We start from the raw sequence: 24,977 nt of genomic DNA, 5'->3' as shown, positions 1-24,977 counted from the left end.
GTCGTGAGCATTACATACACACACGCCATGGTTGAGATAAAAGGCAATTAACAGTTATATCAGTTTATTGATACTTTCTGCGAGACGGTTAAATTTAAGTACGTGATTATGAATTGTCTAGAATGCTAATTGGTTGTCACAACTGCTGATAGACGCACCAATGGATTTTTTTTACTAACAAAAAAAGTATCTTACCATTAATCCGCAAGGCTTTGCTGACGATTCAATAGGGTTTAACTCGTGTAACGTCTAACGAATTGTTATTTATTTCACCTAAAATGATGTTGGTTATGCCAACTTTAACACCGCATATTTACACTGGAAATTCATAATTAGAAAAATACTATTTTTTTCCGGTACAGTACTTTCTTGTGAAGTAATGTATATCTATAGTCATATACTATTATTTTGTAGCATTGTCGTCTTACGAAATGCCACATTTAGGAGTGGCATGCGAGGGCTGGACACTGAAGTCTGCACAGATGGGTTCACGAACACACACTGGCCATCTCGCAGGCTTGGCTTGTAATTTTAATATCTTCGTGATCCACCAACCCTTGCCACAGGGAGGGATCACATTTACAGTGATTTATGCCACAACCATAATTGTCTTAAAAAGTATTGCCTGCCCCGTGGCTTTGTTTTTCCCAGACAGGTATATTGTAAGGAGGGACATCAGTCATGAGGGGATACGTCAACATGGTATATTACAGTATATATATGTGTGTGTGTTGTACGTGGAGCAATGTTGGGCGTTTCTCGTGACTTTTGCCTCAGGGCGCGCGCACGCCACGAGCGCTGCGCCGCCCGCCACTGCAGCGGCGATGACGGAAAACCCCAAAGGCGCGAGACCCCCCCCACCTATCCCCCCCCTCCCAGCCCACCTACCTCCCCCCCAAACCACCTACCAGCCCACCTATCCCCCTCCGCCCACCTACCGCCCCAGCCCACCTATCCCCCTCCCAGCCCACCTATCCCCCCACAGCCCACCCATCCCCCCCCAGCCCACCTCCCAGCCCACCTATCCCCCCCTCCAGCCCACCTACCCCCCCAGCCCACCTACCAGCCCACCTATCCCCCTCCAAGCCCACCCATCCCCCCCAGCCCACCTATCCCCCCCAGCCATTCCCCTCCCAACCCACCTATCCCCCCCTCCAGCCCACCTATCCCCCCCCCAGCCCACCTACCCCCCCCCAGCCCTCCAACCCCCCCCCCTCCAGCCCACCCATCCCCCCCCCCCCAGTCCACCCATCCCCCCCCCCCAGTCCATCCCCCCCCCCCCAGCCCACCCATTCCCCCCCAGCCCACCTATTCCCCCCCCCCTCCAGCCCACCTATCCCCACCCCCCTCCCGCGAGACGCGTCGCACGCGGCCCTCCCATTGGCTGCACGAACGGCGGGGAAGTCACATACGAGGCCTCCCACTATCCCCCACCCCACGTCCAACAAGCTGGGGGCGTGGCGATGGATACGCATCACGTGATCCGAGAGGTCGACCACGTGGCCTCAATATGCAATTTCAACGCCATCTTGCTCAGGGGCAATCTATAAATCTACATTATGGGAACCTCATTTGCCAGTAAAAATATGATAATTGGTTCTTTACCCTTCTATCTGGCAACAAAACTGACACCTTTTTTACAAGGAGTCATGTTTGCATAGACCGCAATACCTGCAGTCATAATACAAACAAAAGAACAGAACTCTGATAATGTGCACTGTCCTTAAAGTTGATTGATCCACACCAGAGACAGCTTTCCTTAGAGCCTAGTCTCATATGGGTTGGACCAGATGACGCCTTTTGGCGTCATCTGGTCTGTTCTTTTGTTTGTATTATGACTGCAGGTATTGCGGTCTATGCAAACATGACTCCTTGTAAAAAAGGTGTTAGTTTTGTTGCCAGATAGAAGGGTAAAGAACCAATTATCGCAATCTATAAAGTTGTAGATGCAATTTATAAAATTACTTATTCGATGCAATTAAATATCGAATCAATGTAGTAATACGATACAAATGTTGATATAGGTTTATGTACATAAAATGGAACACCATCTGGTACCGCTTTTAAGATTCTGCAAAAATGACATTTGTTACTCCTTCCTCTGAGATTGTGGCATTGCAGAGCCGTGATTGGTGGCTTCCAGCAGTGGGTCACGGCATAAAATACTTTCAAAGTTAATACCTGATCTCTTTCGAGCCCTATCTGTTGCCCTCACTATTTTCCAGAGGGAAAAAAGCATTGTCTAACACTGGCATTCTCCCCTCGCTTTGATGCGTTACATTTAATTAAGAAAATAGAGAGCGTTTCTAGAGTGAATAATAAGTTATAGATTGCATTTTATACCACGGAGTTAACCTTAAAAAAGAACGTCTGATGACCAATTTATAAACTGGCATATTATATTTCCTAAAACAGTCGTAGTCTTTGGGTGACAACCCTTTTTTATATCGCAACAAAAGAACGTACAGTATTGATAACTAAACCAAATAAATAAAAATCACCAATAAGTGCGCTCGACACGACTGCGACACAAAAGTCGCGTCCCACTAATTTTATACGGCCGCCCTTTGTCTCCCCCCCCCCCTTTATTTTCGCCATCCCATTGGCTGCTCGCTCTCCGTCACGTGCCTTTTCCGGCGCTGAGGTTTTCTTACGGGCCACGCGTTCGGGGAGGGGTCACGTGATCATATTTAACCTCCCCCCGCCCCCTTTCTCGCCCCGCCCGCCCGCCCGCCCACCCGCCCGGCCCCTGAAATTTCCACCTTCCTCATTGGTCAGTGGGTAGACACGTACGCATGGGGGGGGGGGTTACTTTCCTGGATCGGAAACACCCCCCCCAGCCCCGCGCTCGATTTCCAACGACCACGTTAGGGGATGTGAAGGGGGGGGGGATGTGAAGGGGGGGGATTTGAAGGGGGGGGGGGTGTGAAGGGGGGGGGATTTGAAGGGGGGGGATGTGAAGGGGGGAATGTGAAGGGGGGGGATATGAAGGGGGGGATATGAAGGGGGGGGGGGATGTGAAGAAGGGGGGGGGGTGCGCGCGCAGCCCGCGTCAGCCAATGGGAACGCGAGACGAGGCGCTTGCACGACCCGAAGGGCGCGCGCTCGGGAGGCTGAGCTCATTCGACTCGGCGCGCCGCTCCTGCAGTGCGTATCCCTCCTCCTCCTCATCCTCCTTATCCCCCATTCTTCCATTGTTATTGACAAGTCATCGCGATCATTGTTTACAATAAGTATCGCGCGATCACTGCTATTGCTCTGTTTAAACTCTTGCTTGCGACAGCGTGAACGTTACAGTTTAAAGGCGGGCGCGGTAGTTGTAATTATTTGCTGGGGAGAATTATTATTGTAACGTTGGGAGAGAAGGGGGGGGGGCAGCGGAGGGTTACGTACGACTGTCCTATCCCCTCCGGTAGGGGGGCCGCCGTGTGAGTGTGCCCAGGTACCCAGATGAGTGCGACAGAGGGGGCCCACCTCTTCATCTGGATGTGTGCATTGGCCTGGCTGCCTACTGCCGGATGCTGCATGCCGCTTCTAGTAGCTTCTCGATGTTTTTAGCACCGTGCCCGATCTCCATCCTCTGGTCACCTGGAACATTCGACTCATAGTTGCTGATTAACGTCCTCCGTATTGTATTGAATTCCGTCGTTTCGTTCATCATCTTTCGGTTTGGTGAAGCTGCGATGTGAATTCTGGTGCCAGTGCGAATTTATTGCTGTTCCTCGTGTGCATTTCTAGACCCATTTCTAGACCTCGGAACTGATTTTTTTTTTAAAAACTGAAACCCAGAGTTGCTGATCGCAGCCCCCCCCCCCCCCCCAGAAATGGCAAGCGACCAGCAACAAACAGCACCATCAGAGTTGTAATAGATGAGGTTAACACTTTAATCGAGCTTACAGGGGAACGGAGAGAGAGAGAAACGATGTTCAGTGAATTCCAATGTGGAGCAAGCGATGCCGAGGGAAGCTGGGAAGAGAATTGATGTGACCTGTAAACGTGGCGTTTTACTAAAACAATAGTGTGGGTGAGACGAAAGAGTCTACCAGACGGAGAGTCCTCATCTGCGTGGAGGAATCGATTAAGTTGGACGGGAACAGTAACCGCGGTAGTAGCGATAAAGGGATAATTCGGACTCCCGGTGAGAGATTTAAATGAATTAGTGCTGGATCGAAAGTCCACCTGATTGCTTTACGTTGCATCCTAATTCAGTAGATTAAGATAGGAACTGTGTGCTCCACCCCAGATAGTACAAGACTAATTCGAACGTCGGCCGAACGTACGTTTTGTCGAGTAGTAAAACTGATCGTCCAGGACTATAGTGCGATTCGAATGGCCTTCTGGAATGAGCATTATCTCCAGTGAGAATCTCTACGATTCCCATTGTGAACTACGAGGGGTACCATTGTGATCCTGCGTGGTTCCTTTTGTCAAATTTTTTCGTGCGGTGCTCCACAGTCAATGTGTGGGGTGCCGCGGTGGCGCGATGTTTACTCCTTCGCCTGGTATGCAGGAGGTCGGGGGTTCGATCCGGTCCCTTAATAGCTGCTGTATATTTGGAGTTTGCATGTTCTCCCCGTGGTTTTTCTCCGGGTCCACCGGTTTTTTTTCCCCCTCCACATTTGGAAACACTCGTTTATAGTATTGGCTGCAATAATTGTCCACGTGGTAAGCCACTTCGTTGAGCTATATAGAGGTATATAGCTCTGAACAATAGCTCAGTGGGGCCTTTCCTGGTAAAGTAAAAAGTTTAGAATGTTAATTTCATCGACGGTCCCTGAAGTGCATCTGCCCATTTGTCAAATCGTCTTGCTGCTCACGGCCTACTTACTGTGTTGTTGTGATGCACTGTTTGTCAGTATAATGATGTTCCAGCGTGCATGTATGGGTCAAGTTCACAGCTGTGAAGAGAGGGTGGGTAAATGACCAGCGAATCGGATGACCCATTGCTCTCGACCTTGCTGTAGTTACAGGATTTGTTTGGTGCTGGGAATCGCGGCGGTGTGTGGAGCTGCTTTGCTGTATCCGCGCTTGGAGTTTCTCACTCTGCCATGGACATTGGCAAGAGCCGGAAAGGTGCGTGAAGAAGTGGTAAGAAACGTGTGGCCCGGCTTTGACTGTGTGTTTTGTCCTCCGTGCTTGCTGACTTAGCTAAAGTGATGGTGGTGTCAAAGTCTAGTGCGATGTGCACTCACCCTTTTAAATTGCTATAAATTCAGTGCATGGCAACTATTGAGGTGTGTGTCGTTTGTATATTACTGTCAATGTGTGACGTATGTTGCTTAAGTGTATTCTGTATACTTTACATCCATTAAAAGCCAGCTGGGAGTCAAGCTATTGTAGGAGAGACCTAGAGTAAATACAGGGCGTGCTAAGGGTAAAGCTGAAATGTATGTGGGTGTGCACATTGCTATATTTGTATATTGTGTGCGTGCGGAATGTGTACGTAGTTTTGTGTTCGGATGACTGTTGAGAACCCTCATTAGAATTGTAGATGTGTGGCATATGCAAGTGTAAAAAACGTTGAATGGTGTGACGCGTTTTCAGGCGAAATGCCACAAGCGTGCACCGTTGGGCCCCAGCCATTCGCAATTAGCAATGCTGGCGTAACGTGGAGAGCCAGCGGCAGTCCTGTGGAGAGAAAAAAATTAAAAGGAGGGGCTAGCCCGAGTGGGCACAGCTCCGAACCAGATGTGGACTTGGCAGCACTTCCCCTGTGGCCACGTCGGCAGTGTCCGTCCTGCATGGGGGCGTTTAGACCCAAGCTCTTGTTGGGGTTGGGTTTTTGCATGAGATGCTTTTGGGGGGAGGGGGGGTTCTGTTACCCCACGTGTTGGTTAACTCAATGTGCAACCGAGATTGGCTCCTTATCCTTTGACATACCCCAATAATGTCCATGTTATTCCAATCATAGGCTAAACTGGGTTTGGGCTGCTGACAGTGCTCGACTTGGCCTTGACCTCAATCCTGAAAGCATTTCAGTTGGATAGATGAGTGAAGGCAGTTTGACCTCATGAGCGAATGGAAAGTTGCTACGAGCAGGAAGCCAACTTCCACGTCTGCCCTGCACTCCTGGGAGGTGAATTATGCCAACGGTGTGTTCCCTCTTAAGCCAAATGCACAAATGCAGGGGGGCATCTGGTTACCATTGGACCTTTGAGTGACGCACTGATCCAGGGTAACTAATAGGCATTGTTTTGTGTCATACTAAAGTATTATAAAGTTGCTGAGACTGTGGGTAGGTGACTGTTATAAGGATTGAGCAAATCCAAAATTGCAATTCCAATGAAAAATTATATCCAAGTGTCAAACAGTGTTGTGAAAGTGAGAGGAACATTTTTTGACATAAGATTCAAATTTTTGCAATTATAAAAGTTAATCTTTTATAACTTTTTATTCCTCCAAACCTTCTTACTCCTGAAAATTATGGTATTTTTCACGCATGCCTGAAGACTCTTGGCACTGAGCATGACATTGGCATTTAAATAAGTTCATGGACTTGGCACAAGACCAAAAATGGCTTCTTGAAAGTATGTTCCCCCCTATTCTCTCCTGCAAGATATCGAAAGCGTTTTATTTGAAGTTATAATGATGCAGCCAGTGTATAATTTGTGTGCAAATGTTATAATCGTAGTTTTTGCAGAAATTGCTTTCGCATTGCATAATTCCAAACTGATGAGAATAATAAGCGTGAACTTGTTTATTTTTTAAATAATAAGACTTTATTTTAAAAGTGTTTTTTTTGTCTTATACTCTTAAATTATATAATCTTGGAGCTAACATAGCTGATGCCAAGTTTGAACAGCTGACCAAATTTCATGAATAGCATTTAAACGGTGATATTTGAATGTTCGCATTGTAACTTCCAATTCAGCATTTGAACTGGATTGGGATGAATAGACATTCAGGTTGCTTTGTATTTTTGTTCACAGATTTATCAAGTGTTGAGTTTGACACCAGGACCAAGGCAGTGATGGCTCGGTCCGGCGGACATGAGAATATACGGGAGAAGGTGAGGTTTGGAGTTGGCCCATAAGAGGAGCGGATTGTAATATGTAGGCGCTTTCTTTGAAACCATAAACGTTTTTTTAAACTACTAAATTATTTTTTATTTTAGCAGATAAGGCTCCGGAGAAAACCGGAGGACCCGGATAAAAATCTTCACGACTATGGGGAGAACATTCGAACTCCAAATGTACAGGCGTCGGGGTTGGGCTCTAACCCACGACCTCCTGTATAACCAGGAGAGGCAATTAACATCTCGCCACCATGGCGCCCCTTGGCACCACGAAGACTGTGTCTGAGAGCCTTGATGGCTGCCACCCCTGTACTTTTAAGTTCAGCCTCAATTCTGACTGCTGGACTGTAAAATAATCCCAATGTACGCACTGCTGTTTCCCCGTAACAAAGGTTGAGTGCTTTTGTGCATGCGATGTGAAGATTGACCCATTCTTTTTTGCAGATAAATGCGGTGCGCTTGGTAGTTAATAACAAGAGCAACAACGAAATCGTTCTGGTTCTGCAACAATTTGACTTCAGTGTGGACAAAACTGTTCAAGCATTTGTTGACGGTAGGTTTTATATTACACTCATTAATGCAATGGTCTATATTTCAGATGAGATTACGATGAGTTACAATTTGTGAAATCTGATTTATTTATTTTACAGGGCGTGCAAATGAGGTGCTAAATGAATGGAACACCACTGGTAAAAAGAAGGTAAGCACTCTATAGACCACACTAGATGTGAAAGAAATTGATTCACACACGATACAGTATTAGGAAGTGATGAGTGTTGATTTGCATGCAGCAATTAAACAGCTAATAGAGGGTTTGCAATATGCAGCTGTGAAATGCTTGATTACTATTCATCATGTAAATGACAAGTGTTTAAATTAACAAAAAATATTTCAATAAACAGCTGTTAATATTATAATTCCATCATTGTGTCAGTATTTTAAGTTAAAAACACAAGTCCTGTCTTGCAATTTAAACATGTTAATCTATGTCCTGCTGCTGCCCAGTTGGCCTTACCACAAAACTGACAAATAGTCTGAGCGAGTCGGCCCTAATTGAGATGCCCACTCACGCTGCAGCCCAACGCTAAGAAGAAGAAGGGAAGAGGCAAGGGCGCGAGCGAGGCTGCACGGGAAGAAGTGGAACCAGAGCCCGTGCCGCAGGAAGAGCGCGACGGAGAAAACGGTGATGAAATGGTGGTGATGGCCGGCGAAGTGGCGGTGGTCGCTGATGAATTGGTGGCGGTTGCTGGCGAGGTGGCGGTAGTTGCTGGCAGTACTGCGGCGATTGCTGATGGTGCGGCAGTGATGGTGGTTGATGGTGGTGTTGGTGCTCATAACGGCGATGGCGCAGAGGGCCTTGCTGAAAAGATGGACGAAATTTTGATGCTCGACAAAGAGGGCTGTGCGGACTCATCAAGGCCAAGATCACTGGACATCACACATGCAGGTGTTCTTCGCAGCAGTGTACACTTTTATTTTGTTTAAACCGATAACATGTGTAGGCAGTCGGATGTATTGTTTATTGTTAATCAGTATACGTATATTTAGCAAAAAAACAACAGTATTTTAATGTTTACATGTGGAAACAAAAATATGTCAATCTATTAACAATTTGTTTCCACATATGGAAGTTACTGTTCTGTTTTATGCATGCATACACATTTGAGAGCCACTCAAAATTTAAGTTTATTTTATTTTCAACATCACGACTTCTGCTTTTATTTATTTTGCTTGTTAAATTGAAGCACTTGGTATTTACTGGTTGCTCAACAGTTGAAAAATTAATTTGGTCATAGTATAGGCAAACTGTAAATTTTAACTGATTAGAATGGCAATTTTAGTCCTTCACTAGACCAAAAGTAACGAATTGAGAGGGTGTGATCCTAGAAAACGAAAACTTCACTTGGCCATATGAAAATTGAATGGCACCCAAATATGCATTATAACAATGCATTATTTGATGATGATTTGCTTTTAAACTGTAATGAGCAACTGGAGTTCATAATCTAAGCTGTGATATCTTTTGACAGAACTTTAATATAAAGTTAAATATATTTAGAAAATTGTGCTTTTTTTACTAATGCTGCAAGGATTTTAGGAGCACTAACATTGCTTAAAATGCTATCATTTACAAGGATTTCTCCAATATTGGATCTTTTTTTAAAAATCACAATTTCTGAGCAAAGGCTCAAAATGCCAAGCGGTCGGCAACAAAGAGCATTTGCAGGTGTGTTATAAGATGAGTTAATGCCTTTCTTAAGAACTTGGGGAAATAAACGATGGGAGGGAATTAGAAAAGTTGAGCAACTGCCAGGAAAGAAGCAGAAGCACTGTTTTGACCTGCAGTGTCTGGTGTTTGCACACCATGGACGAGTCGCAACAATTAGTCTGGTAGACGGAGTCCTCGGCAGGAGTTCATGAGAAGAGTAACTGTGGTAGTAGGGATCGCGGAGCGATAAGGAGGCAACTGGACCGCTGGTGAGCCAGTGACTGGATTGAATCGGTGAGTGCGGGATCGACAATTAAACTGATTTTTTTTTTCTCTCTCGATAGTTGAGAGCGCACACGATGAGCCACACGAGACATCGGAAGATGTTTCTCAGCCTAAACCAAACACTGGACGGACCCCCCCGAAGCAGACAGGGCAGAGTACAGTACAACACGGAGGGCGGCACCGCGGCCCCCGCGCTGCGCAGCGAAATGCCAACACCGCACCCAATCCACAGCCTGCTATGTTTCCTGAAGAACCTTTCTCACATCCTACGTCCAACAGCAAGAAACCAGGTAGGGAACTTGTCAAGGGTGCCCAGTTGGGGGGGGTTGTTGGAATGGGAACTAGCTGTGTTGTATTTGATTTAAAGTGTTAAAAAGAATGTGCTGTTATCTTGTCAGACCCTGGAAGCTAAGCGGGCTGGAGCGTGGATAGTGCTTGAATGGCTGACCCCCGTGCATGACACAGGTGGTGTAGGCTGCTGCAGGGCTACATTGTCAGCAGAGGGCAGTGCAGCAAAACACAATGTTGCACTGTACTACACTACAATGTATATTTCATTTAATGATTGAGTTGACCAAACACTCCAATTTAGAGCTACAGAGCTTGGGCAATTTTGGCAGCATTTCTAGCTGTCTTCCCACTTGCCATGCGATTTTCCATGCCTCTGAATCCAAGAAACTTTTCTCTTTACAGAATTGTAAATTTTAATATTTGATCCCTGCTTTCACCTATGCAACTGACCAGCATGGTGATGTATTGGAGATTCTCAATGGGGGAGACTTTCATCCAGTGGTGACTGTACCTGTACACACGTGAATCAAAGTGTTGTGTTACTGCCATCTCTTTGGACTTGAACGTGAACATGTTGAGATGGTGGTGCTGTCGTGTTGCAAAGCTTTGCTGTTACTTTCCACGTAGGGCCCAACATTGAGAAGTCTGTGAAGGATCTTCAGAGGTGCACGGCATCCCTAACACGTTATCGTCTGCTGCTGAAGGAAGAGATGGATACATCTGTGAAGAAGATCAAATCGTCTTTTTACGAGCTTCAACAATGGTGTGTACACCTGCTGGTGGGGGGGTGGTGGTTGTTGCATATCTGCGTTGCGCTATGAACCCGGCGACTCGGGTTCAATACCCGCTCATGGTCAACACTAGTGACTATTATCTGAACCGATCCTGGGCCCTCCCCTAGGTCGACTCAACTTCAAATGAGTTCCTGGTACAATGTGTAAACATGACCACTAGGGAGACAAAGGCGGCCGAGTGTGGTGTTGGCCATTCACTCCCCTCGTGTGCCGTGTCGGCCTTTATAGGCGTTCGCTAACAGCATTTGCCTCAACAGTCTGTTAAAGAAGCTATATGTGGCATATCTGAATCCATTGTAAAGGTGAATAATGGAATTCTTTAAAATAAATAATAGCTTGTTATTATTTTAAAGAGATGAAAGCAGTTATTTATTCAAAGCTCTTATTTGCTGAAGATAGGAATTTTCAGAGGTTTACGCTTATTGATCCTGCACTGGGTTAATAGGATGTTTGTCATGCTTTTCTGCAGAGTGGAGGCCACCACTTTTTTAATGTTTGAAGAGTACAGTGAGAAACACTGGCGAGTTTGTGTTATGATGACAGCAAACAGTGTTTCCAGTATAACTAAATATCTGCTTTTGGCAGTGTAACTTTATAGCGTTCTCGCAAGTCATTCACTATTGGCTGCCTTTTATAACAGGCGTTTGTTGCTTTAGATTGATAATTTTCAGTTTATTTTCCCCCTTCAATTACCCATTTTCTCACTGTAATGCTTTTGGGTTTGGTTTTCACTGTTGTGAATTGATATTAAGAATATTTACAGCTGGAATTTGACAATTTTCCCCTCCATCACAGTCTACCATGAAGGCATTCAGACGTTTTGTTGTTAGAATAATGGTTATTGGAACTTTTTCACATCGGAAAATTATTCTTACGTTCTCTTTTTGGTTCTTTCGGTAAAGACCGAAAGAACCAAAGAGTATGAATTCCTGCAGTCACGAAAGCTTCAAATCAAGATATTCTTACGTAGTTTCCTTTTTCCAAATGTAAATGATTGAATCTATACCTTTTACCTGGCAATCACATAAAGCATTTGCAGCACTATGCATTGAAACCACGTCCACAGAGTGGGAGAAGTCTACAGAGTGGAAGGATGCATGAGACCCAACTCCATAATTTACCATTAATACATTTGCGTGGGGGGCAGCAGCAGTGACGCTGTAGTTTGCGCACTTGCAGTGGATCTGCCGACCTGAATTCGATTCTCAGCCATGGTTAACGTCAGTCGTCAGTGATATCTGAGCTGGGCATACCCCCACCCCTGCTTTAGTAACCCCCACAGGCCAGGGTGGTCAAGTATGGCCAAACAACCCCTGTGACTGAAATGGGGTGGCAAGGCTTTATACGGCAGTGGATTGAGAAAAGGGCTGTAATTTTTTTTTCATGGTTCATTCATCTGAATTGATCTTTTTCTTTCTATGCGATACATTTTGTAATCTCTACAAAAATATACATAAATGGTTGAAGATTAAAATTTCATTTTAAACGGTGCTTATTTTTCACCCATACAAATATATAATTTCATGGCTTTCAATTTGTTAAATGTCACTGTTTACTGAATGTTTCTTGTGCCGCGTTCTCAGCCTGATGGATCGGGAAGTCTCTCTCCTGTCAGACATTGACAAGGTGAAGGAAGAAGCAAGTGAGTTCACTCGGCCATTTTTGTTTTTTCGTAATCTGCTCTAGGGTTTGTGGAAACCCAATTCGCTGTGTCTGTGGTGCCGCCCCCCAAGAGATAACGGTTGCTTGAAACAGTGATTTATCGCGTCGCGTTTCAAAGTTCGTTTTCTGTGGCAAAATGAAAAAATAAAAGGCCAAAGAACATTACATGGCCTCCTTTTAAAACCAGTGCGATATATATAACCTGGCCTTAAAATTCTTACAAGGACCACCTCTCTTGTCATAGCACAGTACTTACAACCAGTTGTAAAGTGACTTCTGTGTTTGTCTTGCTGTTAGTAGTGCTTATTGCATATACTCACATTTAGACTGTCCAAATATTGTCCAGAAAACATCTCTGTGATTGGCAGCGGTTTGTTTCATTCGGTGTTCAGACCAGGCGAAAACCCACACATTCAGTACAGCAGAATATAACATTGATTTTAAAACAAAGTGAACGGTGATATGTTGACTCTGCCATTGTATTTACAATACCCACATGTGTCTCACCTGTAATAAGTATATCTGTAAACCATGATATAAATGTGTAAACGTTATGTGCATAGAGGTCAATAGGTGAAGACTTTTCAAATATGTTTATTCATAACTTGTCAGCATTATTCGAACACGAAACAAAAGAACAAAAAAACGGTTTCATTAATAGGTCGCAGATTATCCTTGCACACCATTGTCAAATCCTACACATAGTGGAAAACATTCTATTTTTTATCCTTGTAAAAATTAGGACATGTTTTTTATAACTCTCCTAAAGGTAGACATTGTACATTGTAAAGTTCTGCATTTAATTTAGTGAAAATAGCAGTGCCCCACGAATCATTATTTACAAGTGACTGGTGGCCCTACGAAGTACACTTCTCTGATGAAGTTGCTTTTCCGTGAGTGCACAGTAAGATTGTTGAAGGCCAGGCAGGAGAAGGCGGGAGACCTGAAGCGACGCACGGATAACTCTGTGCGCATGTCGGAGGCTCAGCTCGCAAGCCTCAGAGCCGACATAAAGGTATGATGACATTTCCCTTCGTCATTACTTGGACTGTGTGCTTAGAAAACTGTATATTGAGCAATTGGAGACTTTTCACAAGGGTATATTGCAGATTAGTTTTTACTGCTTGATTACTCGTGTCAATTGTGTTACAACCTCATAGTTTGTTTTATTTATTGGGATAAATAATATATTTCCTCTTGATTTTTACAAACTGCTGTTTTTTTACGATCGGTTCACGATCGTTTGGTGCTAAACTCCACGTATGTTTTTCCTTCACAGCAATTTGTCAGCGAGAGGAAGTACGATGAAGAGTTGAGCAAGACCCTTCGATTTGTATGCGACTGTGAAAGCATGAAGCTGGCTCTTCAAACCTTTGGCGAAGGTAGGTTACATTTTGTGGCGTCCTACAAACGGCAATTGCCATAACTCAACGTTACGCATTGGAATTGTTTCTTTCTCATTGCATTGGCATTAATGACCTTGTGTGCTCTTGTTCGCAGTGGGTCCGCCAAAGAACAGCGTCGCGTCTAAGCCCAGGAGTGACTCTGTGTCCTCGCAGTCCAGTGTAACTCCCGTGACCACCCCCAGTGATGTTTCTGCCCCAGTAATGCCGCTACTTAGTCTGCCCCTGGGTACTAGAACCCATGCCTCTCGGCCAGCGACCGGAAACGATGGCTCCGTCACGACACAAGGGGTAATGCTTAAGTTTCATTTTTACACCTAATTGTGAGATAATATCGTCGGCTTTATTAATTGTTGGACATAATGCAATGTTTTCCTCTGACTCCCTCCATATATTATTTATTTTTAAAATGTAAAACAAGCTTATAAGATGGTTTTCTTAATTAAATTTGTAATTGACTTTTTTTTTGTCTTTTCAAGGCTGCCCAGTCCACTGATAGGAAGCCTGGCTCTGCACCTCCCTTCCAGGAGCCCAATGGATCTCAATATGGTGGTCGGGGAGGGAGGACATCTCAATCCAGCAGAGGGTTTAGACGGAATGCAAGAAACGTTCCCCCACGGCAGGACGGCTTGCCTGGCTCCGGCTACCAAAGAAATCCGCCAAGAGACCGGCCCAGAAGCCAAGGTCAGATGAAGCCCGAGTCCCAAACGAGCACTGCCACTGAGGGCAAGCCACAGAATGGGCCTGGCGAGCCGCAGCGTGCCCTGGACGGCAACCAGCACACGAAACGAACTGAAGAAATTCGCCCTAAGGTGACCGAGGGTCACCGGGGAAAACACTCAGTAGAGAGACACAAGAGAGCAGATGGCTCGGCTGAAGAGCAGCTCCAAGTGAGGCCGTCTGAAGTGGCACTGCCGCCTCGCAAGCCAAGACACAGGCCCGAGGCGGGCAGCTCGACCAGAGCGCCGCTCCGTGATGGATGCGGAGGCGGCAGCCTGCAGCAGAATGGGGTGGCGGCTCCCGAGGTGCCAGACAGGCGTGCAGGTTATAGCGATGAATGGGGTTGCTAGGTCGCCTCGAGTGGCAAGTGTTATTGTTTTACACGTGTCGGTCGGATACTTTGATGTTCCTTACGGATTTTTGTGAAAAAACAAATGAAACATGAGAGAGTTCTCTGGGCTTTAATTTGCATTCCAAAAGTGGCTCACAGTCATTTACTTATTACAGTAGTATTAGTACCTTGAGTAAAAAGAGAACTATATATAAAAGGAAGCTTAAAACAATGGGAGGATAATAACGAATCCTATGCATAAACAATGTGCCTTGTAATGTTTGTTTATAATATGTAGCGATGTTGAAAATGGAACGTAAGAACCAAAGGTAGCAGTGTATAGTGCCATTGTTTAGTTATTACTGGTGATGCTGTTGGTGTTGGCTCCTGACGTTCCTTAAACAGAAGTAAGGTTTCGGCTGCAAGTGTGTGACGGGGGGCGCGATGACCACTGTGACGTGCTTCTGTCGAGCATCGTGGCGCTGGCTGCGGTTCCACGGAAACAGCAATTCTTGTAAAATTCGTTGCTTATAAAAACTGATGACGTTTTCTTTTTCTAAATGTGAAAACACGAGCACTAAATTAAGCATGACATCTTTTCAGTATTGACGCTAATCTTGTTGCAATAAAACTGTCGGTTTATAAGTGGTGCAACATCTGTGCGTGCTGTAAACCTCGCTACAGGTGATTTGATTTGGGCAATGAAATGCATGCGCAAGTGCGAACACGCGAAGTTGACAAGGGTATGCCTGGCGTGCTATTTGCATGACAAGGCCTTATCACAAACAGATGTGTGGGCTGCTCTGATGCGTCCAAAAAGGTGCCATCGGTTGGCAACCTTGTGCAGAATTGTCATCTCGTAGTAAAGATCACGTTCGGCACATCGTCCATTGGTTATATCTCTTTTCTACTTTGTGTTACGGTGTCATCTTTGTCAGTAGTTAGCAGACTAGTTTTATGAAGCCTTCGACATTGGAGAATTGTGGGTCCGCTCAAAATGAAAACAAGCACTTTCTAAAATGAACACGTGGTTTAAAATACAAAATCGTATCGTGTTGTGTGGGGTACCTTCTCATCTGTGATGTTAATCATTTTGAAACGGGGACCATTCAGGCTGGTGGTGTAAAACTGAGGGTGGGGGAGGGGTGTTGCATGTGCCACAAAAGGGCACAGGCGTTGACATTTAAGGACGTGCGCTGACAAATGCGTAGCTTGCACACTTTGTCGGGAGTTACGTAGCCGAGGAGAAATGACGGGTCTTTGGACCTGTTGTCGAAAAACCCTTGGCAATAAAAATAAAAATCTTGACACTATTTGTGTGCAATTACTTTAGTCCAGTTTAATGATTTGTTGAGGATGCAAAGTGAAATAAATTGCGTTCCAACTTTGTAGTTGACACCTTTACATGATTTTTATTTTGTGGTAGGGGACTTGTTTGGTGAGTAGCCCTGGTTTATAGTGTAACAGATTTCAAAGTTTAGTTTTTGCCTGGTGGTTTTCCAGGTCTTATCCTTTATTTTATTCCACTAAGATGTTAACATTTAAATTAGAATCGCATGTAACAACATAGGATCTGTTTACATTTTACTGTTTTTTTGATTGCGTACATGACGTAGCAGAATTTTCCAATTACATTACTGTTTTTTGTGCTGCTGTACGTCTTTACAGTATCTTCATTGCTTCGTTCTTTTATTCATTCATTCTCTTGATGATGGCCGATCGTTTACTTTAATCCTTAGCAAAAGGTGATGTAGTCCTTGTTTGGATCTGAAGCTAATCTTTGATGGTAGCAAAAAGAGGCAACGTTAAGGTACTGTTTATTACCTGGGAAAGTACTGTCTTGTACTTTTTATTGACCAGTGTTGGTGTTCTCGGCCTTGCATGGTTATGGTAGAATAAATGACTTAACGAATTATGACCAGTGGCTTGTGTTACTTACTTGCACGGGTTATCTCCGTATTGGTGTGAGTGAAACTACTGCACTGTAAATTTCGATTTAAAGCTTTCGTGACTGCAGGGATTCATCTTCTTGGTTCTTTTGGTAAAGTTCCCTTCTACGTGACTTTACCGAAAGAACCAAGAAGATACTCCACCGTACTGGAAGCCTACCTTTCCTTGCACCACAGTATGTAATGAAAAATATTGCAAACCTTTTGGCAGACTTTGCAGGCGAATAAGTTCATAAGCCGACATAATAAGCGTGTTATTGTGAGCACAATTGAAGTGGCGTTACCAAGTGAGACACTTGAGACTGTGAGCCACATTTCTCCACCGCGTCGAGCGCAAGAGAATCGTTTGGAAGGACGTCAACATTTCAGTAACGAAAACACGTGGATTTTCTTTTCAATAATACTGTAATATAATAAATCATCCAGCTTAGTGAATGGAAAAACACTGCGTCTGCCACAGTCAGCTGTGGAAAACCAAGCCCTGCGTGGGGATACGTGGCTCCGAGGAGATTCCAGCAGCTGGGAGATTTGGCCAGCGGCGGCTCATCGCTGTGATTGGTGCATCGAGCTTATCAAAGCCATCTGGTACATTGTCTTGCACTGTCTGTCCAGCCTCCATGCTATTTGTTTCGTGAAGACGGTTGCATTTTTGACCATGAGTTACGAAATAATTGGCGATAATGCGTTAGTCATTCTCGATCCACCATGAGATGAAGGCCCCTCCACACGTCGTGTTGGTCGTTGCGGATTGGCGAAGTATCAGGCGGGAGCAGTTCTGATATTGATTGCCAACGATATTGGCCACGGTCGAGAATCGAACTCGGGTCGCCAAGTTCGTAGCAGAACTCACGAAACACCCTTTCCATTGGTGAATAGCCGCAGAACAAATCTGACACGGATATTTCTAAATTTTGGATTGTGTCGGTGAGGCCACTGTCTAAATGTGTCAATCGTAGCATCAGTTGAGGTGTGTTAACATTAATAGTGGAGCGTCTAATTTTTTGTGCCTTTGAGTACCGTTTACTTTATGAGCCTATTCTTAAAATATGTTCACCAAACCCTGGTGTACATACGCGTTATTATCGCAGTATTGATAACACCAAAGGCAATCGCCTGGAATATGCCCCATCCCGTCAGCTCTTGTAAGCTAAGCAACGTTGAGCCTGGAAAGTTTTTGGGTGGCCGGCTGCCATTTATAGCTGGTGATGTAGACTATTTCTGGGGCTACATGATGGGTAGAAGAGGGAAGTACAGGATAGCCATTATTGTATGGCATGCATATGCTCACTGATTTCAACCCACAAAGCAGCATTCTGAAGTTTGGCCAAATATCCCAATTGGTGTGGGGGAGGCCCTCATCCAGCAGTGGATTGAAAACGCATCTGTCGGCGTACATTTATATAAACGCGTCTGTTGCATCGCAGAACCGTGATAAACGACTGCTTGTGTGGGAGGCCTTCATCCAGCAGTTGATAGGGAATGGCTAAATGGTGATGTTTATTGCCCTGCAGTTGGCTGGAGTCCGAATGAGGCCACCGTGTTTGCACACAACGTGGGCTGCCGAGGCCATGATGCTGCACGCGACTGACAGTGCAATCAAGCTTCGTAACGAGTTAGACGAGATCAGGGCGAGTCCAGTGTTGGATTATTAGAATGTGCTTTAAAAATTAACCCGTGTGCGTGTGTATGGCTCCAATCGAGCAAGTATTTACACAGTTTCCTATAGCCGTGGACAGTACAGTATACAATAGGGGGTGGATTTCACCGATTCTTAAACTCACAATGCATGAATCAAATCGTGTAAAGTAAAACAGACGTATTGGATTGATTGGTATATGTTATGTATCGAGTTAATGCCAATCGATTCCCGCTCACGGCCAACCACCGGTGACGATTATCTGAACCGGTCCTGGGCCTTGGTCCATCGTTGGATGTGATCACAGCCGATGATGATGATGATATTTCTTCAGGCCTGTACTCCGCATCTGTGATAATATATATAGAGAGAGAAACAAAAACAACCACCCCGTAAACGCTGTTATGTTGGCACCGCGATCGCGTAATGTGACGTTGCTGAGCAGTTGTTTTGTTCAACAGTGGGCTGGGAGGCGGCGTCCGTGCCCTGGCGCGTGGAATTGTTGACACAGATTGTGGGTGCGAGAGCAATCTGCAAAAAAGTCGCAGTGTCCTCCTCGCTCAACCCGGCTTCGGGCAGGATTCATCGGTGTTCGGAGATCCACGGTTAATAATGTCATTAATTTAACATCCACGTGCCAGGGACACACGTATCCAATGTTACAAGGGGCACTAGTTACATTCCAGCAAGTGGTTCTCTGTTGGTATGCAGTTTACACACATATATATATAAAGGGATGCAGCTGTAGGTGTAATGGTCAGCACACTGGACTTGTAACCCCAGAGGTCAACGGTTCGATCTCAATTTACCGGTGTGTCAATTGAAAGAATGCGGCGAAGTTTCTTGAATTCCACCTCGCCCCTTCTCACCCTTGGCCTCTGTCCAGATAATCAGTATTAATGGGTACACCACAGTCAATCGGCAGGTTGGGTAACTTCCACCTCTCCAAAGACGTCTGGACAGTGCGGAAGAGTAGGCGAACATACTTTCACTAGTCGAGGCCCGTTTTCCAGCAGGGGCATGAGCAGGCACATGCAGGGCTGCACCTTTACCTTTGAGCTCTCATTTCATTGACCGCGGAGGGATAATGGACCCAGTCGACGGAGGTCAGATTTCAAATCGTCACAGCTCCCACAGCACCAGAGCACACGTGTGACCAAATGACGCAGAATGCACCCGATCTCGCCAGATCTCAGAAGCTAAGCAGAGTTGAGCCGCCTAGATGACACTTGGATGAATGACCACCGTGCATGCCAGGTCGTAATTTCTGGCTGCGGGGCGACGTGGTGGGCAGTGAATGGCAGTGGAGTAAGATCCATAGTTGTACTGTGCCCCTACGTATTTGCTTCACACCTTCACCAGCCTGCACTGACCAGCATGCAAAGTATGGACGAATAACCCCCATGACCTGCATAGAATGGCGAGGCCCTCAGCCAGCTGTGTATTTACAAAATGGCAATTATACATGTACACGCCACGTGGTCATGCACGCCTATGATCCAGTGCTTTGAAAGAAAGGGGGTCGGTGGATCACCAATATATTTATGAAACTTTCAACCCTACTTGACTGGAAGATTAACAGCTGATGCTCCAGAAAGTGGATCCACATGATGTCCCCACATCCATCTATGTAGGAACACCATTTGAGTATCAGTCCCTTTCTTCTTGGTTCTTTCGGTAAAGTCACGTAGAAGGGAAGTAATAAAATAATAAAAATAATAAAGAACCAAGAAGACGAATCCCTGCAGTCACGAAAGCTTTCAATCGAAATTTATCAGTCCCTTTGTTTAAATTTTCACTATGTACTTGGGTTTCCTCCTACCTGCAAAAACCACTCGTGAAACGTAAACTTAGCCAAGCATCTTCTTTGCAGAACCTCGAATTATCTGGAGAAAACCCCATACGTGTAAAGGACTATAAGTCAAAGTTCCCACAGAGATATCAAAACTCAGGGGTAAAAGGGCTTGAGACTCAATTAGGCTCTCCTGGATAAAGTCACAGTCCTGCTGGATGAAGACTTCCAATGGCGGAGCCAGGATTTTCAGGTAGGAGGGGCAACCCCTCCAGCAATGAGAAATGATAGGAGTTGTTAGTAAGTAAGGACTTGTCCCTTGCTTTTTATTCGACGCGTGTGCGGCGATGGCCGAATTCGAACCGTGTTATGTGATCGGCATAGTGCTCGCTGAAGGTGAATGCCTTCAGGGAAGTCGTGTACTGTATACGCAACTGCGCACAATTTTGTGAGTCACTTATAACTGTTTTGCCGCTACTTATTGCCAATTATGGACTCAGACTATTGTCCTATCATCTCACAGAGTCACGTAATAATATGCTACACAGTGGCATTGGGGTGTCGCAAAATGACGATTTATTACTAATAAACCCCAATGATCCGATCGAAATTAGGGATTTCGATCGGATCATTGGGGGGGGCACGTGCCACCCCCACCCCCCACTGGCTCCGCCAGTGAAGACTTCCCCATGTTGTTCCAACCATGGGGATTATTTGACCGTATTGCCACCACGCTTGGTGAGCGCGTGTTGGTGACGGGGCGGTGGGCACGATCGGCCACCATATCGAACTCGGGTCATAGGGCAGTACAACTAGCCGCTGCACCACACAATTCTTCACGTGATCGTTGTTTTAATTGTCGGTCCGATTGTTGTTGTTGTTTTGCTTGTGCCATTTTGGTGACCCAGGTCACTCTCGTAGATGAGACTAAACTTGAATCTTTAAACTCCCCACCACCGGACAATAAATAAATGACATTATTGAAGTGGTGACATCCATTTAATCATTTTGCTCCTCTAGGAATTTGAATTTATTGCCGACATTTGGTTTAAAATCAGTTACCTGCTGAGCTCCATTTAAAAAAAAACACATTTTGGTCTTGTCTGCAATAAATTTTACCCTCTCCCTGGCTATATTGAAGAGCAACTCTTATCATAGCGCCAGTCTACGATCGATTCCTCCATTGAATCTGTTGAGGATGGTGACATCGCTGACATTATGGGTCAAGTTGCGTTTAAGATTGCAATGTGAACGAGGCGGACAAACTTAACTTGTCCGTTTGGAGGCTTGCGAGAGTTGCTTATGAACGCAGGTTTGCAGAGCAACACAATCCCAACATGAGTGCAAACACATGTTATTGAACCCGTATCGACCCTAACATATTGCAAGTTTGTATAAAGCCTTATAGTGTGTGTGGGGCCGCGCCGAGATTCATCGCGTTGTGTATGTACGCTCGTGTCTGGCCGTCTGGAATGCCAAATGACCCACAGAGCAGTCAGTACATTTGGCAATGGGCCATGCAGCTTGTACAGTCACTGGTCTGATTATCGCTTAAGTAATAATTATTATTACATTTGTTTACCCAGGCAAACATTGCGGAGTCCCAAGACTCGTTTCTTCTGGAGGGTTCTACATTGGTAAGCTCCTGCGTAGGATTTCGCAGTATGGCTGTGTCGCTCTCCGATGTATTTTCTCGATGTACTGTGCGTTGTTCGACACGATGTCCAACATTTCACTCCGCGTGTTGGGAGCTTACATTATTCAGGAACTGAAATGAGCTCCCAAAAATGTATTTCAGACTTACATCCAAATTGGGTTGTTTGGCCAATTTCATAAATTAATGTGTTGCACGTGGGATCCAACTGGAGTACGAACCCAGACAAAACCCGCGCACTCAAGGCAGTAGCACTCAAAGCTCTGCACAGACATATGAAATAGTTAATTGCCGTTCAGTACTGTCATCCCATGACCACCTCACAGAGACCTGGTCATGGTGGTAAAGCAGACGGTCTTTACATTTTATAAGTCCCATCTCGTGAACACGGAGGGCCACGAAATATAAGATTATTAACTCCATAGTTCCATCTCCAAAGTGTACCACTAATCCCGCATCCGAGCCACTGGATGACGGGCTTGCGTAACCACAACCAGCTCGATCTGGATTCACGGTTGAACCCTGATCCCCTTTCACTGAGGTGTGTTTGTGACATCGCAAACGCGCCCGATTGTATAACCACCCGCGGAGGACACTGACCGAGATTGTTGAACTAAGTATTTGCAGCTCCATATAAGGCCCAATATTGAGTGCAAGTGTATGTTTGGCATTAAAAGCTAACCAAACAGCAGATGTCCAGGATGTGCCCTAATCCTGCAGTGTGCGGACAGGGACAACCTTTTGTTGTACAAGAGACCCAAGTCACTGGACACACATTAAGGGCCAGCTTCTAGACTAAAAACTAAACTATTTAAAAAATATATATTACCAGGTAAGACCCACTGAGCTATATAGCTCTTTTTTCAGAAGCGACCTGGCCACAAATGATAGCCCAACGAAGTGGCTTATCGCGTGGGAATTTATAGCAGCCAAATACTCTAAACGCACGTTTCTAAATGTAGAGGGACAAACTGGACGACCCGGAGAAAATTCCACCCGACCATGGGGAGAACATGCAAGCTCCAAATATACAGGCATCGGTCAGGGTCGGGATCGAACCCACGAGCTCCTATATACCAAGCGCGGTAGTTAACGTATCGCCACCACATCTTGACGGAACAGTTGAAAAACATCCCGGCTGTGTAGGGGTTTGCGGCTGTGCTGTACAGGCTCTCTGATGTGTTTTCAGGCTGCTGCTCTTGACGTTGTTATTGTAGTTGGTGTTCAACACAATGTCTCACATTCGCTCTCGATGCTCGGAGCAATTTGGATCGAAATGGAAGAAGCTTCCAGCACGCGGGGCTCGTCTTGGAGAGGACTAAAACGGATGTGAATGTTGTCACAGGTGGGTTTTGATTGACTACATAAGCCACTTAAAACTTTAATATGATTTAGTGTTGAGAAATGGTTTTCAAACAACAGAGAATTGTGTAAGGGCAGACAGCCTTCGTGCGTTATGCAAATGCCATCAGCATTACCTAAAGAGGTGCATTGTGGTCCTTTGTCGTGTATCACCATTAAATTAAATGTGAGCAAGTGTGATCGACAGCCGCAGTGATGCAGTGATTGAAAACCGTGGACCGGACCAATGTAGTTAAGTTGTTCAGGGAATGCCGGTGGTTGTTCGCATGTGCACAACGCCTTCGTGATATTTACACGTCTCCCTGTGTTGTTTGAAACGCATGGCTTCTCGGTCTGCACTAGAGATTCGGATTTTATGGGGGATTTTCATCATTTACAGATATCTTGAGAAGATGGGCGTTTCGGGCAGAAAGTTGAACATTGACAAGAGGTATAGGTGGAGCCCTGCAATTGTTTTGCTCATGCCACTGCTGGCCGAAGGGCCTCCACTATGTGAATAGCAGCAGTACAAAGGTAGTCCTTAAAGAGCCGCATGCCACTTCGGAGCCGCAGGTTGCCGATCCCATGCACTGGAGGAAGCTCTGTAGAGCCCCTACAGATGGTATTTTGCCAAACTCTTCCACCTTGTTTGGGATGTCCTGGAAGATGCAACCTGCCATCGACTAACTGGGGTGTATCCATATACATCGCCAGGGGGGACAGAGGCGAGGGAGATTTCAGAAACTCGCCTCCTTGTTTCATATGCCGCACCGGGAGAACGAACCGGCCACGTTTGAACTGCGAATTCAGCGTGCCATCCATTACACCACGGAATAAAATTAATATTCTGCCCATCGAGTGGATGACAATAATGTGCTGACAGGATAGGATAAACTACTCGGAGATTCGTAATAGAACGCAGACGGCATATACGTGCGCTGGATGGACAAGGGCTTGTTGCCCAGGTATTGGGAGAGGCATGCAAAGGTCCGCCACCTAAGGGAGGGCCAAATGGTAGGATGTGAGCAAACATTGGGGCGAATTTAATATGTAGTGGCATCAATGACATTGGCTGTAGTGATCAATTTGACTTCGACTTTGAGCACAATAGGGAGTTTGTTTGGTCTCGTATTAGAATAAGATGTGCTCAGTAGATTAAAAATCTTCTCCAAACACAACGCGAGAGCCAGGTTAGTGATTGACTGCCATCTGCTGACTTAAGACAATAATTGCCCTTTATTTACCCTGGGAAGTCTCTGTGAAGCAAACACTGTAAGGGTCCTCCCAGCGGGATGTTTGGCCAATTATATAACAACAACAATACGTGTGTGGCTTTATGTGGAATAAACCCGGAGTAATGACAACACATTAATCACTAAAATTCAGCACGTTCGTCGTGAACACAAGGTGATGGTTCTGGCATTGGACCTTCAACAGATGCCAGAGAGATCGAGTGGATATGTACAGTATACACCATGGTGCACTGATAAAAACATACTTTTCTAGACGAACGGTCTTCAATTTGAATTTGAATAGTTTCCTCATCAATAAATATTTCGTCTAAAAGTCTATAAAATAATGTTTGTTTGACCATAAGTTGGCATGCGGGTTAATATGCACTGCATTGCAAGAGACTGGTGTCAGGGTCGAAAATGGAACTCAGATTAGTGCACAAACTGTCGCGTCACCAATCCATCCCAAGCTCACTTACTAATTTTCAGACATTTTTATCAATCCATTATTGCACGAAGGCCCCCTTTCTGTGTAGGTCTTGGAGATTGTTTGACCATACTTCACTCTGGTGGTCACTGCGGATTGGTGAAAGAGGAGGGGATGCCAACACCAGTTCAGATATCACTCGCTCGCAGGGTCCTACCCAGGAAATATGGCAACGT

The 24,977-nt window shown here is 45.3% G+C and overlaps 1 protein-coding gene across 2 annotated transcripts; it reads left to right on the top strand.

Moving 5' to 3' along the window:
• The first annotated feature begins 3,068 nt into the window (after positions 1–3,068).
• LOC144720870 (spermatogenesis-associated serine-rich protein 2-like) lies at positions 3,069–16,034 on the top strand. 2 transcript variants are annotated; one of them, XM_078597968.1, is made up of 13 exons: positions 3,069–3,147; positions 4,965–5,073; positions 6,930–7,009; positions 7,460–7,568; positions 7,666–7,715; positions 8,093–8,462; positions 9,569–9,799; positions 10,428–10,563; positions 12,178–12,236; positions 13,162–13,271; positions 13,536–13,638; positions 13,757–13,950; positions 14,139–16,034. In XM_078597968.1, exons 2-13 carry the CDS (start codon positions 5,049–5,051, stop codon positions 14,727–14,729), a joined length of 2,058 nt encoding a protein of 685 aa, XP_078454094.1. In that variant the 5' UTR covers positions 3,069–3,147; positions 4,965–5,048; the 3' UTR covers positions 14,730–16,034. The 2 variants fall into 2 exon arrangements, with proteins under 2 accessions (XP_078454094.1, XP_078454096.1); XM_078597970.1 differs by having other exon boundaries at positions 3,070–3,147; positions 4,965–5,088.
• Positions 16,035–24,977: the final 8,943 nt, after the last annotated feature.

This window comes from Lampetra planeri, chromosome 10, assembly GCF_965212315.1.
Source record: "Lampetra planeri chromosome 10, kcLamPlan1.2.h2, whole genome shotgun sequence".
Classification (NCBI taxonomy): domain Eukaryota; kingdom Metazoa; phylum Chordata; class Hyperoartia; order Petromyzontiformes; family Petromyzontidae; genus Lampetra; species Lampetra planeri.
The sequence above is the reverse complement of the archived record's forward strand: the minus strand, read 5'-3'. Positions and strand labels throughout refer to the sequence as shown.